At 47.5% G+C, this 14,499-nt stretch overlaps 5 protein-coding genes across 5 annotated transcripts; 2 read left to right on the top strand and 3 right to left on the bottom strand.

The window, feature by feature from the left end:
• Positions 1-552: 552 nt before the first annotated feature.
• On the top strand, positions 553-1,363 carry JR316_0005607 (uncharacterized protein; the record flags this gene model as incomplete). The annotated part of the gene is made up of 4 exons (XM_047891364.1): positions 553-662; positions 715-1,111; positions 1,163-1,264; positions 1,319-1,363. 4 exons carry the CDS (start codon positions 553-555, stop codon positions 1,361-1,363), a joined length of 654 nt encoding a protein of 217 aa, XP_047748713.1.
• Positions 1,364-2,556: 1,193 nt separating this feature from the next.
• On the top strand, positions 2,557-6,180 carry JR316_0005606 (ATP-dependent Lon protease pim1; the record flags this gene model as incomplete). Its single annotated transcript, XM_047891363.1, has 8 exons — positions 2,557-3,388; positions 3,414-4,051; positions 4,098-4,396; positions 4,452-4,619; positions 4,671-4,956; positions 5,018-5,506; positions 5,584-5,851; positions 5,918-6,180. 8 exons carry the CDS (start codon positions 2,557-2,559, stop codon positions 6,178-6,180), a joined length of 3,243 nt encoding a protein of 1,080 aa, XP_047748712.1.
• A 682-nt stretch (positions 6,181-6,862) lies between these two features.
• On the bottom strand, positions 6,863-8,289 carry JR316_0005605 (uncharacterized protein; the record flags this gene model as incomplete). The annotated part of the gene is made up of 2 exons (XM_047891362.1): positions 6,863-7,356; positions 7,446-8,289. The coding sequence occupies 2 exons, from the start codon at positions 8,287-8,289 to the stop codon at positions 6,863-6,865; spliced, it is 1,338 nt and encodes a 445-aa protein (XP_047748711.1).
• Positions 8,290-9,628: 1,339 nt separating this feature from the next.
• On the bottom strand, positions 9,629-10,498 carry JR316_0005604 (uncharacterized protein; the record flags this gene model as incomplete). The annotated part of the gene is made up of 2 exons (XM_047891361.1): positions 9,629-10,326; positions 10,384-10,498. 2 exons carry the CDS (start codon positions 10,496-10,498, stop codon positions 9,629-9,631), a joined length of 813 nt encoding a protein of 270 aa, XP_047748710.1.
• A 774-nt stretch (positions 10,499-11,272) lies between these two features.
• JR316_0005603 (Thimet oligopeptidase) lies at positions 11,273-14,496 on the bottom strand (the record flags this gene model as incomplete). Its single annotated transcript, XM_047891360.1, has 17 exons — positions 11,273-11,338; positions 11,403-11,506; positions 11,571-11,608; positions 11,666-11,795; positions 11,854-11,945; positions 12,032-12,124; positions 12,267-12,501; positions 12,559-12,648; positions 12,734-13,043; positions 13,104-13,158; positions 13,216-13,355; positions 13,487-13,645; positions 13,708-13,728; positions 13,808-13,909; positions 13,964-14,218; positions 14,285-14,290; positions 14,353-14,496. The coding sequence occupies 17 exons, from the start codon at positions 14,494-14,496 to the stop codon at positions 11,273-11,275; spliced, it is 2,040 nt and encodes a 679-aa protein (XP_047748709.1).
• Positions 14,497-14,499: the final 3 nt, after the last annotated feature.

The following is a 14,499-nucleotide window of genomic DNA, read 5'->3' as shown; positions in this document are numbered from 1 at the left end:
TTAGTTAGTCTGACGTCCGATAGATATTTGGATTTTCTCCAAGTGAGCGAAGTATTGAGTACTGACTAGAGTCATAACAGGACATTGTTTGTTGCCGGCTCAGGATAGCAGCTACTAGCTATTTCGAGTTTCCGGTTGGAAGAATAAGTGTATCTTTTCATATCGCTTCATTTACAATACAGCTAATGGTTTTCACTATTCGCTTAATGCTTTCAGGGATAAGCGCCCTCCCGTCATCCCTAATGTGGATAAGTAGTAGATTCAAGATACGACTCTAGAAGTTGCAGTGTTGGTATGAGCTAGCCATTCTAGCCTAATCCCAATACACTTGGAGAAGCTAGACAGACTTTCCATTCTGTTGATTTAATATCACAGAATGTTGACCAAGGTCATTCAATTTCGGTTAATCAAGAAGGTTGGTATGTAGTAGTTTAAGCCGATTCTCCTCATCGTCATCAAAACCGCACAATTAAAACACCCATAATATTCTATTCCAATGCATCTATACCTTTCGGATTGTTTCCCTCCCTCTTCTCAACTGTGTCGTCTGCAATGCACGCATATCTCCTCTCAATCTTTGTTGCTATCAACAGTGCTGTGAGTGTTGCCGCGCAGGCATTTCCAGGTCCTACCTGGAGTTTTCCGCTCCGACTGTCGATGGGGTGAGCTTAACTTAATTTAAAAATCACGTCTCCTCATTGACCTGCTTTGAAGAGGAGGGGCATTCAAAACTCAACCCGATATTAGCTTTGTTAATGACACGCTCTACCCTACCCTCGATCTCAGCGGCTCCTTCACGATTTTGGGGTGGCTTAACCCCTCTGATCAAACTTGGTGGCGCACTTTTGTGTCCATCGAGTCTTCTGATGTAGATACATCACTCTTCAACGTCGCTTTTCCGCCCAACAGCATGCAGATTTACTTCGCGTACATGACCACCAACAATCTGCAGGGTCGCGACAACGTCTACACCCAGATAACCGCACCCGGACCTAACGTTGATTTCCACTTTGCAATTGCTAAGGATGGAACCCAGTTCTATGTTTACCTGAACGGCGTTCAACAGACTTTCAATTATACCATTAAAGCTCAGATCTTCAATCCACCCACCGTAAGCATTTATTTCATGCCTTATAATCATGATCATAACCTCTTGGCTCAGAAATACGTTGTGTTGGGAAGAACCAAGTACCAGAATGTCGGCGGATCGCAATGGAACGGAATGATTCGTGGAATGGATATATTCAACAGAACATTGACTCCTGTGAGTGCGCATCGTCAGATGGATACAATTCCATCATTGAACTTGTGTGTACAGACTGAAGTTCAACGAGAGATGGCCTTTACCCAGCGAGAAATATAAGTAGAAAATTTGAACACCCCAGACTTCTTGTACCTACCATCTCTTCGTATATTGTCATGTACTCCTGGATAGATAAATAAAATCAGCAAGATTTGTGAGAACGGATAGTCCCATACCATTATCGAAAATGATACTGATAGCATGCCACGTATCATTGCAACCTAGCAAAGTTCCCTTATAAGTATCCTATTATCGGACCAGCGATCTGTCAGTACTGGATGAAGGTATCCAGGGAAGACATCGGACTTGAGCTAGGCATCCTGCTGATATGGAGACCAGCTAGCCTTCCAATTAATTGTCGTTGGATTGATGAGAGAAAAATTATCGAAGTCAAATCGAAAACATATTCGAATTTCGACTCACAATTCTTTCTCCTGAAAAGTGCGACAGAACACAAAGGCCGTGGATCGTTTTTATTTCAAGAGGTCGCCGAGGCAATCCCTGGTCAGTCACTAATACGCAAGAGAATATCCTGACGAGTAGCTGTTGCCGTTCAATGGTGTTCCGAGTCTGCTCAGACCAAGCCTCGTGTGTATGTACCCCAAAAACGAAACATACAGTTACATTCGTCTCTATTGTCCTCTTCCACGGTTCTCCTCACCGCTGCAAATTCTCGGGCTGCAAACGCTGAGATTACAAAACGTATGCAAGCCATCAGTGTCTTCGCCAGATAACTGACATATTTTGACGCTAAAACCTAAACTTCTCGGTTCGTCCGTTGGACCCTTGCCGCACACCTTCGATGCTTCTGTCGCTGCAAGCTGGCACACAGGACCAGGGCTCTTCTCAGAGGAGGGAAGAGACTCTGCCTCTCTCTTTCAGTGGATGCACTAACCGCCACGCTTGGCGGCACTATTCCTAGCAATGTCGAGTCACCGTCGAAGAGACGAGTTTTGGAGGATCTCGTCTACTTACCTCTTCTCCCCCAATCTAACGAAATCAAGCGAAATTCTTCACTGATATGTCGCCGAGCAGGCGCTTAATCTCGGGGATGAGAAAGCCGAGAGAAAGCCGAACTTGATTTGGAAGCTTTGTAAGTCGTATGGGGGCTGCGTCATCAACGCCGGTGCCGTGCCTGCTACCCAAAACTTTTCTTCCACACGACGCTGCACATCACATAGGACGACGAAGACGCATTTTCTTCGTCGCCGTCGACACTTTGCTGAACACTTGGTGCGGCCTGGCGCAGATTCATGAGCCGCTTCGCCCTCTTCCGGTCGGTCCCGGCTCTTCGCTACGGGCTGCCACCACGAGCGGGTTATATCCAACGCCCGTTTTCTGTTTCGTCTGCGCTTTTCGTGAGGAATCCTTCGGCCCTGAAGTCTCCACGATGGGTGAACCCCAAGACACCACAAGAAACGCCCCCGACATCACCTGAGGAGGGAGAGAAGGAGGATGGAGGGAAAGAACAACCAGAAGAGCCTGACACGAAACCTCCCGCTCCGTCTTCACCCTCGTCTTCGAACCAGCCCTCATCGGCTTCACATGATGCCCCGTCTTCCTCCTCGTCCCCGCCCCCAGGTGCCCCAGGTTCAATAGCGAAGCAGTCGGTGCCGGAACTGTACCCGCAGATGCTCGCGCTGCCCATTGCGCGCCGCCCCCTTTTCCCCGGCTTTTACAAGGCAGTGGTGATCCGCAACCCCGCTGTGGTATCTGCTATCAAGGAGATGATGAAGCGTGGGCAGCCATATCTCGGCGCGTTCCTGCTCAAGGACGAGAATACGGACAGCGACGTCATCACGGACATCAATTCGGTGCATTCGGTCGGGGTGTTTGCGCAGATCACTAGCGTCTTTGCGGCTGCAGGACGTGGTGAGGAGGACAAGGAGGAAGGTCTGACTGCGGTGTTGTATCCGCATCGAAGGATCAAAATTACGGAATTGGTCAAGGCTGGTGGTGCACGCATAGAGGAAGTTGAGCAGCAGGAGGAGCCGCAGACTGTGGAACCACCAACGCCACCGCCTACACCACCGCCGTCTAAACAGGATAAAGTCGATCAAGGCAAGTTGGTTCACTTTGCATTTAGTTTTACACTTATATATTCACTCAGGCCCAGTACAAACCGCATTCTTGCACAAACACGACGTGTCGATTGTGAACGTGGAGAATCTGCACACACAGCCGTACAACAAGGATGACCAGTACATACGCGCGTTCATGTCCGAGATTGTGTCCGTGTTCAAGGATATTGCGCAGCTGAACCCGCTCTTCCGCGACCAGATCACCAATTTTTCGATCAACCAGGTCGCCGCGAACGTGTTTGACGAGCCAGACAAGCTTGCGGACTTTGCGGCGGCGGTGTCGACAGGCGAGGTGCAGGAGCTGCAGGATGTGCTCGAGTCGCTGGTCGTGGATGAGCGGCTGCGAAAGGCGCTGTTGGTGCTGAAAAAGGAGCTGATCAATGCGCAGTTGCAGAGCAAGCTTTCGAGGGACGTGGATAGCAAGATTGCGAAGCGCCAGCGGGAGTATTACTTGATGGAGCAACTCAAAGGTATCAAGAAGGAACTGGGCATGGAAAGTGATGGGAAGGACAAGTTGATTGAGAAATTCAGAGAGCGTGCGGCGGCGCTGAAGATGCCTGACGGTGTGCGCAAGGTGTTCGAGGAAGAGCTGGCCAAGCTGCAGGGACTTGAGCCAGCTGCAAGCGAGGCCAATGTAACGAGAAATTATCTTGACTGGTTGACACAAGTGCGTGTTTCCTTTCTATCTAATGACTACTCTAATCCTTGAACAGATTCCATGGGGCCGTCATACACCGGAGAACTACTCCCTCCCACATGCGCAAGCCGTACTCAACGAAGACCACTACGGTCTCTCCGACATCAAATCGCGCATTCTCGAGTTCCTCGCCGTCGGCAAGCTACGCGGTACCGTGCAAGGCAAGATTATCTGCCTCGTTGGACCTCCCGGTGTGGGTAAGACGAGTATCGGGAAGAGTATTGCGCGGGCGTTGGGCAGGCAATTCTTCAGGTTCAGTGTGGGAGGCTTGACGGATGTGGCGGAGATTAAGGGGCATCGGAGGACATATGTTGGGTACGTGTTTGCTGTTCTTTGCAGTTTCGCGGAGGGCTCATCTTTACTTGTTCAGCGCATTGCCAGGCAAGATCATCCAAGCACTCAAACGCGTAGAAACTGAGAACCCGCTCGTGCTCATCGACGAAGTTGACAAGATTGGACGAGGCATCAATGGAGATCCCGCGAGTGCACTTCTGGAGATGTTGGACCCGGAACAGAATAACAGCTTCTTGGACCATTAGTGAGCGACAGTGCAGTCCGTCTCCTCTACTTTACTGACACGTAATATTAGCATGGACGTTCCCGTTGACCTTTCGCGCGTCCTCTTCGTATGTACCGCTAACAACCTCGACACCATCCCCGCGCCATTACTCGACCGCATGGAAGTGCTCGAGGTTTCCGGCTACGTCTCCGAGGAGAAAGCTGTCATCGCCCAGCGGTACCTCGGGCCTCAGGCAAAGGTTGCTAGTGGTCTTGGGGACGTAGATGTGCAGGTTGAGGATGAGGCGGTAGATGTCTTGATTAGATATTATTGTAGAGAGAGCGGGGTGAGGAATTTGAAGAAGTGTATTGAGAAGGTGCGTCATAGTTTTTCTGGATTTAGGCATTCGACTTATTTTTTCACAAAAAACAAAATAGATATATAGGAAGGCGGCATTGAAGCTTGTGCAGGATCTGGGAGAGGAGAAGCTGCCTGAGCCACCAGCGCCCGCTGGTGCTGCTGACGCCACTAGCACCACAGCTGCCGATGAGACCAAGCCTACAGAGGATAAGCCTGCCGTTACCGAACCCGAAACTGTACCGCCGCCCGTTGAAACCGTCCCATCTCAAGAACCCCCGCCGAACGAGCCCGACGCCGACAAGCCTCATCCCTCACCCTCATCCTCTTCTTCTCCTTCGACCTCCGCGACGCCAGAAGAGATTCCGGTGACCACGACCGAACGTCGCCCGATGCACATCCCACCCGATGTGCACGTGCGCATCACCCCTGAAAATTTGAAGGAGTATGTGGGCCCGCCGGTGTACCAGAAGGATCGCATGTACGCGAAGCCGCCGCCTCCTGGTGTTAGTACAGGATTGGGATATCTGGGCAATGGAAGTGGGGCTGTTATGCCTATCGAGGCTATGGTATGTTATCTCATTTCTCGTTTACTGATTTATGGAGAATGCAGGAAACTTACGTTTTTTGTGTGTGATAATTTCAGAGTATGCCAGGCAAAGGTGCTCTCCAGTTAACTGGAAAACTCGGTGAAGTTATCCGCGAGAGCGCGCAGATCGGTTTGAGTTGGGTGCGCGCGCACGCGTATGACCTGGGTATCACGCAGTCGGTCGACGAACAATTCTTGACGGATAGGGATGTGCATGTACACATGCCAGAAGGCAGCATTGGCAAAGAGGGCCCCAGTGCAGGAACAGCTATCCTTTCGGCTTTCGTGTCGTTGTTCACCAAAACGAAGATCAATCCTGACATCGGTGTGTAATTTCATGATTAATCCTAGTTTTTTTCGCTAAAGATTTATATTTTTGTTTGATTTCTAGCTATGACGGGAGAGATATCGCTCGTCGGTCAGGTCCTTCCTGTTGGTGGCCTCAAAGAGAAGATCCTCGCAGCTCATCGGGCAGGAATAACGACGATCCTAGCCCCCGCGGCGAACCGTGCGGATATCGAGGAGAACGTGCCCGAGAGCGTCAAGACTGGGATCCGATTCGTGTATGTGGAGAGTGTCAATGAGGTACTGCATGAAGTATTTAAGGGCGCCGAAATTACGGAGCGGTGGAAGGATACGCTACCGGTTGAGTGATAAGTTAGGTGAGAGAGAGGGTTTTTTTCTTTTTGAGTTGTGTGGCGAGGATGCTTCATTTTTTGTGTGTTTCTACCTTTTCTTTCTTTCTTCTTTTGTGATTTTAATGTCCTTTTGACTTCATTTGCATAAGCATAAGTATACGAGTTACCTATCAAAGTACAAACAACAACAACCCTCATCCCCCATCCTCCACAATTATTAACGCAATGCAGCATCATACATAACGTACTTATCATACACACATATATAGATTAAGTCGGTCCCTTCTCCCTTCTCCTCTTACTCTTATAGCTGAAAAGAACAGCGATGCATTCGAGCTTGGAGTTGCTTTCGAGATTGTTTCTTTTCTTTCCTCGTTTTTGACTAGCTAGGTTCTTTCAACTACTCTCACTAGCGCTTGCATGTATTTTAGAAAAAGGTGTTTTTACATTTCTGTCATTTTTCCAATACATATCCATCCCCAACTCTGTTGATGATCGTTTGTTGAGAATTTGGGGACTCGATAGGTTGACGGATTTAACAGAATGCTAGATTCCATTACCACCACGTCCTGAAAAAGGTTTTGGTCCATTCTGGGTCAGCAAGTGGAGGCAGACCAGGGAATCTGTCGTTCTGGTATATGTCTATAGGTGCTAAGGCAATGAGCACATTGAACGCAAGTATTCATAGGAGAGTGTCGTCAACACATGCCTTCTAGGACAGTGACAGATAAAGTGGGCTGCACGGACGGCATGTTTCTGATCAATTGTGAAAGTCCTGTCGAAATCCGCTGGCTCATGTCCTTCCCGTACGCCGAAAGCTGGATATCAACTTTATATAAGCGTGGGAGGCGCTTGCGGTCGCCCAGTATATCGAGCAGCACGCGCCAATTGTCATCCGAGTGCCCAACCGGCGACTCAGAGGAACCTGAGAACGTAGCGTCGGGGATTGGTCCGAGTCCAAGGGACGGGTCGTTGTCCTCCACGTCGTATTTAATGTGTAGATTAAACTGTTCGAGCGTGGAGGCAACGTTAGGCGGGAAGAGTTGTCCGCAGACGCTTAGGAACCAGGGCCATGGACCAGTGTAATCGTACCCGCCGTCGGAGCCTTCCCAGGTGAAGCTCACGTCGAGCTTGCGGAGCGCGGTCATCGCACCCCAGTCGATCGTTTCTGTTTTTTCGCCTCCCCACGAAACTACACGTAAACGAAAATAAAAAACAACAAAAAAATGTGGCTGGTCAAGAAGCCGCTGTAGAAATAAAGGTGAGAAGCCACCTACTCACTGCCGTTCGAAGGAGAGAATACGAGTTCCTGGAGAGACTCTGCGCATGCGTGCATGATGTACGCGAGCAATCCATGTCCGCCCGCCTGACTGCACCCTTCAGCGCTTGCGTGCAGCCGTTTCAGCTGGGTGATATCAATACTTTCGTTGCAGAGCTTCACGAACGCCTCAGGATATTTGTAGTCAAATGTGTCCGCGTCTGGAATAATCTGCAGGGAATATATCTCGTGAGCGAATACCTCAAGCGATTCCAGCTGGATTTTTTGGAATGTGGTATTGTCAATGTGTCCCAAATTGACTTTGATTAATATTGGGTCGTCGACGGCGAGGTGGCGTAGGTTCGGGCAGTACTTCACCAGGTCAAGTGGAAATCCCGTCAAATCTAAAAATCTGAATTTCGGCAGGTGCATAACCTCGTATATGGCAGCAACCAATCCAGAACGCATCATTTGCGACCAGACGCCTGGGATGTTGTAGTAGTAATATTTTTGATATTGTATGACCAAACCCCGGAGGTTTAGGAGTTGCGGTAGACAAGCAACGAGAGCCGTGTCTCTCGACAACCATTCGTCGGAAACCTTGGGTGCAGTATGGCGGTCGATTACATTCAGATATCGTACATATTGTGCGAGGTGAGGTGAGGATTCCAGAAGATCTTGAAACGCGGTGGATATCCATTGTTTTCTGTACGACGGTGGGTAGATAACGATGCTCGAAAACAAGAACCTTTGGCATATTTTGCGGAACGACCGGCAGGCAAGTGAACATGATTTTAGCGCCAAAGTGTCGTCCCAGAGGTAATGCATGATTTCATCGTTAAGCTCCTGAGGTAGATGCCTGGACATAGTGAGTAAATGCAAGGCAGAGAGTTGGTGAAGGATTGTTATACATCCTCGGCTAGCCTCCTTGCCGACGGGTGGAGCTACTTCGGTTCACTGATAGCGTAGGCAACATGATCTGCGAGCATATGTACATAATGAATTGTAGACCAGGGTCGGATCAGTTTGACAGCCTAACGCGCATACTGACCCGCTACCATTGCCCTCCGCGGAAGAGAAGAACGACGTTCAAAAAGCATACTAACGCACTGTCTGAGGTGAGGACACAGAGAAAGCGGAGACAAGAACCAGAGGGAAAAGAGTGGCAACTCACAAACAAACAGTTTGAGAACATTTTGTAGAAAGATAGACATCCGAATAGGTTCCTCTAGGGTGGTGGATTCAGAACGTTATACTCCTCATCAGGAATGCGCAGTGTAGATTAGTTTGGTAACACATCACGCGAGAAGATGAACCTGACGCGCCACTGTATTGTAAAGGATGGTCCTCTCCAATTGGAGGAAGGAAAGAGCGATTTAGTGTTGAAACTAAGCGTAGCTGCAATCGGGTTGTAAGGGACCAATACGCGAATTTGAGTCTACTCCCGGCGTTTTTCTCCACGAACGCAGGTTGATACTCGAGGCAAGCATAAAAAGCACGAGAATGAAGAGTTAAATGGAAACGCTAAGCTTTGTCCATAGCATCCAATTAGTGTATTCGTTGTTCCTGCGAGATATAGGGAAGGTCAGATGAAAAACCTGCCAATCTAATGCCACCCACAAAAAATCCGGAAAAAACTCCGTTACGAGCCCCCCATCTCCTGGCCCCCATCTAAACGTAAGAATTAAAGGCGGAACTGCTGGGCCCTCTTATTCAGGTAACAGAGCGTCACCCAGGTAGCGTATAGTTACAAAGTGATACAAGTCGATGTTGTTCGAGTACAAAAAGACTTCTGTGTGTTTGCCCTTGAAGATTTGGTCATGGTCACGGGATAAATAGGGGCTCAGCAGGGGTTCACTTTCATGCTAACGACCAACTTCCAAAAGTTCCAAAACCAAGAATCAGCATGAAGCCCCGGTAGAGAGCCCAATACGAGTGTTTTAAATTGTGACAATCAAAACAAAATCATGTAAGTAATTCAATTGAATCCAATGTTAAACATAACAACACGATTAGATTTTAATTACAGGTTACATTCCCAGTCAATATGAATAAACATGAGTGAAATAGAGAAAATAAACGCAGATAAAAAGCATTGAAACTAAAGCACAAGTAAAGAATGTGAAGTAGATATTGGACGCAATAATATCTACACGAAACTGTCGTGGCACCAGTATATGACTATACACCAATCCAATCCATACTTTTACAAGTTGGTAATCGGAGAACCAGAGGTCTCGAAGCCAGGGACGACTGGCAAGGCGGCATTGCTTCGACTATCAACGTCTGAGCCATCTTCACCATTGTCGTCACCATTTTGGGCACCATCGTCACCGTCATTGCCGGCGTCGTCTCCACCATCGTCTTCCCCATTGTCGTCGTCGTCGTCGTTGTCTCCATCTTCGTCATCACCGTTGTCCTCATCCGAAGCATCTGTGAGAGTATCGACAAGTGCGCGCCTATCCTCACCAGCAGGAGGTGTCAATTCCTGGCCGACAAGTTCACCAGCTTCAGCAACGACGGGACCGAGAATCTGTCGACCAAGCAAGTTATCCAATTGACCATCATCGACAAGATCACCCAAAAGTTGTCTCTTCGACGGGGACTCGACATTGCTAGGAGTAGAGCCACCAAGCGCAGCGGTTAGCCCATCGAAAGAGAAAGGCAGAGCGTCTTCCCTCCTCTGAGAAGAGCCCTGGTCCTGTGTGCCACCGAGGAGGTTGTTTAAAAAGTTATCGAAGGCCCCCGCAACTGAAACTGCTCTGCGCCTGGTTGTGGCGACAGGAGCACCAGAGGTGGGAGGCAGGGATCCAACGGACGAACCGAGAAGTCCAGGTTCTTGTCTGGGCTCGGGGTCGAGATCCTCGAAGATGGTGCCAGCATCAATGCCACCCAAGAGGCCACCTGGAACAGCGCCATAATATGTCAGTTATCTCGCAAAGACACTGATTGTTTGCATACGGTTTCTAATCGCGGCGTGAGTAGCCTCAGAATTTGCAGTGGTGAGGAGAACCGGTGCGGCGAACACGCCGTGGAAGAGGACAATAGAGACGAATGCGATAGTGAGTTTGAACATTTTAGATGATATGATTGGATGGGTAAAAGAGTGACTGGTTTTGAGCAGGAGAAAAGACAGTGGGAGGTGGGCGGTAACTTCGAGAAGATACTCTAAGGACGCACTTGACTGAGGGACTCATACTTTATATGAGTTGTATGTTGAAATTTTCGCCGTTATAGTGCTTCGGATGTCGTAACAGCTGACATTAAGCGTTTGAAGCCAGAAGCTGCACTAGCGTCAAATTAAAATCAACGATCTCAGGCCCGTGCCATCGGCGCAAAGAAAAGTCGTTCAGCAAGGCTTCGTGTTCCAGATATTGAGGTTCCCAATTCAAATTATTGAGCAACTTGGCCACTCTGGATATAGGCTACCGCCACCGTCAAGATATTGAAAAACACAAAGATCATAACTTCATCACCATTGAACTCACTAAGTAAATTCTGCTGAGTTGGGAAAATCATTGGCACCAAAAAAGAGACCAGAACATGTACGTATGCTTGTCATGCAACTGTATAAACTATAAAGTGTTCTGCAATTTAGAAAACATACCAGGACACCGTTGTCGGCGTTTTTGAAGTCACTGCGTAGACCCCGGATCGTTGGTTCTAGCTCGAGTTGTGTAAATGTTGAATTTATGAACATCGGTAGACCAAACGTAAAAATTTCGTCATTTTTGATTGGGTTTCACGACATAGTGCACAAATATAGACATTGCCTTGCGGCGTTTGCGGTGATATACATTTCGAAAAAGAACAAAGATTTTGGATATATACATGTTTTCTGAAATCTGAATTACCCAGTCGATCCGAATAGTTGCCTCTTGAAAGCATCATTATTAGGGGGGCGTCCCAAGAATTCCTATCGAATGTTAGACCACAGAGCATAGTTTGTGTGCTTCAAGTAAGCTACGAAACTTTCTTACCTCGAGAATATCGAGCTCGTCACGAGTAGATCCTGGGATAAGGATCTTTTCTCGATACAGTTTGGCACGGGAGGGGTCCAATGGATCACTCTTGAAAATAGTAGCTAAAGAAATGAAGCATAAAAATCAGCTTTACAGTCTGCAAGACTTGACCACCATTTTACACACCATACATATCTGCTGCAAAGACTTGAGAGTATTGATAGCTTTGGTCGCAGTAGACATTGAGAAAAGATAAAGGTAAGATAAGGTTAGATACAGACCCGTAATATCCCACATCGTATCCGCTAGCGAGATGCGAAAATGCGCAGTGACCAGGACATTCCTGGTCGTAATCTAAGGGCAATGTCTCCCCATAGATCTTATTCCACAAGGCGGTATACGCCTCCGGGGCTAGTGCAGAAGAACAGGATTGAGAAGAAATAAAGTTATGAATTAGATCTCTACTTACACCCGAGTTGATCACAATCATAATGCACTTTCAAATCATACTTTGAATTAAAGATTTGTTGAAGATAAAACAGACCGCGGTCCTGGAGGCGGCTGTTAATGAAGTAGAAGTCACATTTTGAATCAGCAGTGTACAGAGATTTCAAGATGAATAGAACAAATGGTCAGTGGACATTTACCTCTTTGCAAGACTCTCTGCCAATTCGTCGGGTATAGGCTCTCCCGTTTGATAATGGCTTGATATTTTCTTTAAAATCTTTGGTTCCCAACACCTAACAATCACCAATTAGGAGAACCAACAGTCTAGAGAAGTGATGGGACTATACCAATTTTCTAGCATTTCGACAAAATCAAGTGCGCCTCTGAAATAATTTCAATCACGACACTGCATTTTATAGGAATAAAAGATCATACGTAGTGCCATGGAACCTGCCATATTTCGTCCTACTCATCAAATCATGGAAAACATGTCCCATTTCGTGGAAGAACATCACAACATCATGGTGCCGCATCAATGCTGCAGCTCCAGTGTTCGCATTCGGACTAGCAAGGTTGGCGAGCATCGCGTTTACGGGGTACTGTCGCTGCCCGGAAGGGAGAATACGTCCCGGAACCAGAGGCCAGACTGCTATATGCGAGAACTTTCCAGCTAGTAGTAAAAGGAATGTTCAACATGGAACGGCTACAAACCGCGAGAAGTACGTACGACGGGGGTATAGATCCAAATATGTGTAACCAATCAATCCCGTCTCACCGTCCGCAGCGTCCTTCTCCCAAACAGCATACGCTTGAACGTCTATTAGTGTTCAAATACGAGGAAAAAATGAAAACATTACAAGAATTAAAGAAACGCCAAGAATAGAACAGAACATATAACTCGCCTGGGTGCCACACACTCGCTCCTTCCAGCCGCACAAACTTGACTCTGAACATATCCTGATAAATCTCCAGTACAACCGGCACGACCTTCTCTACCGGGAAGTGTTCCTTCACAGCCTGAGCGTCGATCTTCAACGTTTGCTCAGTGTGCAAACGACCGTAGTATCCATTGTCCCACACGTAAAATTTGTCTTTCTCTGCATCGTCTAGCGGGAGATTTCTAGATGCATAATCGGCTTGTTTTATGGCGAGAAGTGTATCTCGCTCCTTTTGCCCGAAGGGGAGAAGGCTCGTAGCCAGGCCGTCGAGAAACTGAAGACGAGATATACTAAGATAAGTATCAAGTGTAACGAAAACACGCGATGGACTGACCTCTTCGACGGCTTTACCCGACTTGATCATCCGGTCGTCAGTGACATAATCAGCCCTATGAAGTCAGTTGAGAACTAGTTACTGTCTCTTGTACGTATAAAGCGATACTCGCCAGTTTTTGTATCCAAGTAACAAGGCTATCTTGCGGCGGAGATTTATGATTTTAGAAATGATAGGAACGTTGACAGCAAGTCGCGAAGAAACGGCTTCATGTATCCGTTTACGCGTAGCTGCGTTCTCTGCGAACCCCATCTATGTTGACACAAATATAAGGTAAAACGTTAGAAATTAACAATTGTTACAAGTTGAAAACAGGGATCAGCAGGCGCAAAGGCTAAAAGCGAAAAGGTATGTCGCAGTATAAAAATTTGTGGGGTACTCACTACTGGTGAATAGTCGGGACCCTTGAACGATACAATGTACTGTTCCGTCTCTATCTCCTCGCCCGATTCATTGACAGAGGTGACGGTGCGTTTACTATACCCGGATAACGTGCCCTCAGGGACGCCTTTCAACTCCTCTTTAGTGAAGGATATACTGCCCTATAAAGAAGCATAGGTCAGTAACATTTGCATATCGAAGCATCGCTCAATCCCAAACGTACATTCTCTTCGTTGAAGTTTTTCTATATGAGATTAAGTTGCGATGAAATAAAAAATCAGATCATAGACTTGAACTTTGCCAGTGCCAGCTAATTGAAATACCATAAACTCCAACGTCGCTTGCGACAACTCTTTTTTCAGCATTTTAAGCTCATCCTGCTTTTCCGACGGCAGGCCTAAGCCAGCCCTCTTTCCCTCCAACACCTGCATATGATAATTGATGAGCAAATCAACCCCACGAATCGAAATGAACGTTACCATTTTTTCGACAAGCCTTCTACCCTCAAGGCCTATTTCCTCCCATTTCCCTTCTTCTGCCTTGATATTCTTCTCTGCAGCAATCTTTGCATTGAACACATCCATCCGCATGGAGCGCTCAACCTCAAAGTCCCGAGAACGCGAATCTGCCTTGCTGGACGCTTCTCGGAGCGCTTGGGACCCAGACGCGTTTTGATAAAATGTAAGCACGTCGATGCTTGCATTGTATGTGCTTTGCTCAGATTCGATGAAAACCTAATTTCAAGGGGCAATCCCCTCAGTCATATTACAACGTCGACGTCGGATATGACGATCACATACGAAGACCTGGAAAAGAAGGGAAAAAAATTGTTAAAATATAGGAAGAGTGATTGTTAGGAAGGACGTACAGATTCAAAATTGCATTCTTCTGGTTTTAACGACGCGACGTTATCCAGCGCACGCTTGAAACGCGCAATGGCCGCATCCGCCTCTTCGCTGAGGCTTTCAGGGGTGTGATCCCATTTAACAGGTTCTTGAAAAGGAGAGAGCATTTC

The sequence above is a fragment of the Psilocybe cubensis genome, chromosome 5 (assembly GCF_017499595.1).
Source record: "Psilocybe cubensis strain MGC-MH-2018 chromosome 5, whole genome shotgun sequence".
NCBI lineage: Eukaryota > Fungi > Basidiomycota > Agaricomycetes > Agaricales > Agrocybaceae > Psilocybe > Psilocybe cubensis.
The sequence above is the reverse complement of the archived record's forward strand: the minus strand, read 5'-3'. Positions and strand labels throughout refer to the sequence as shown.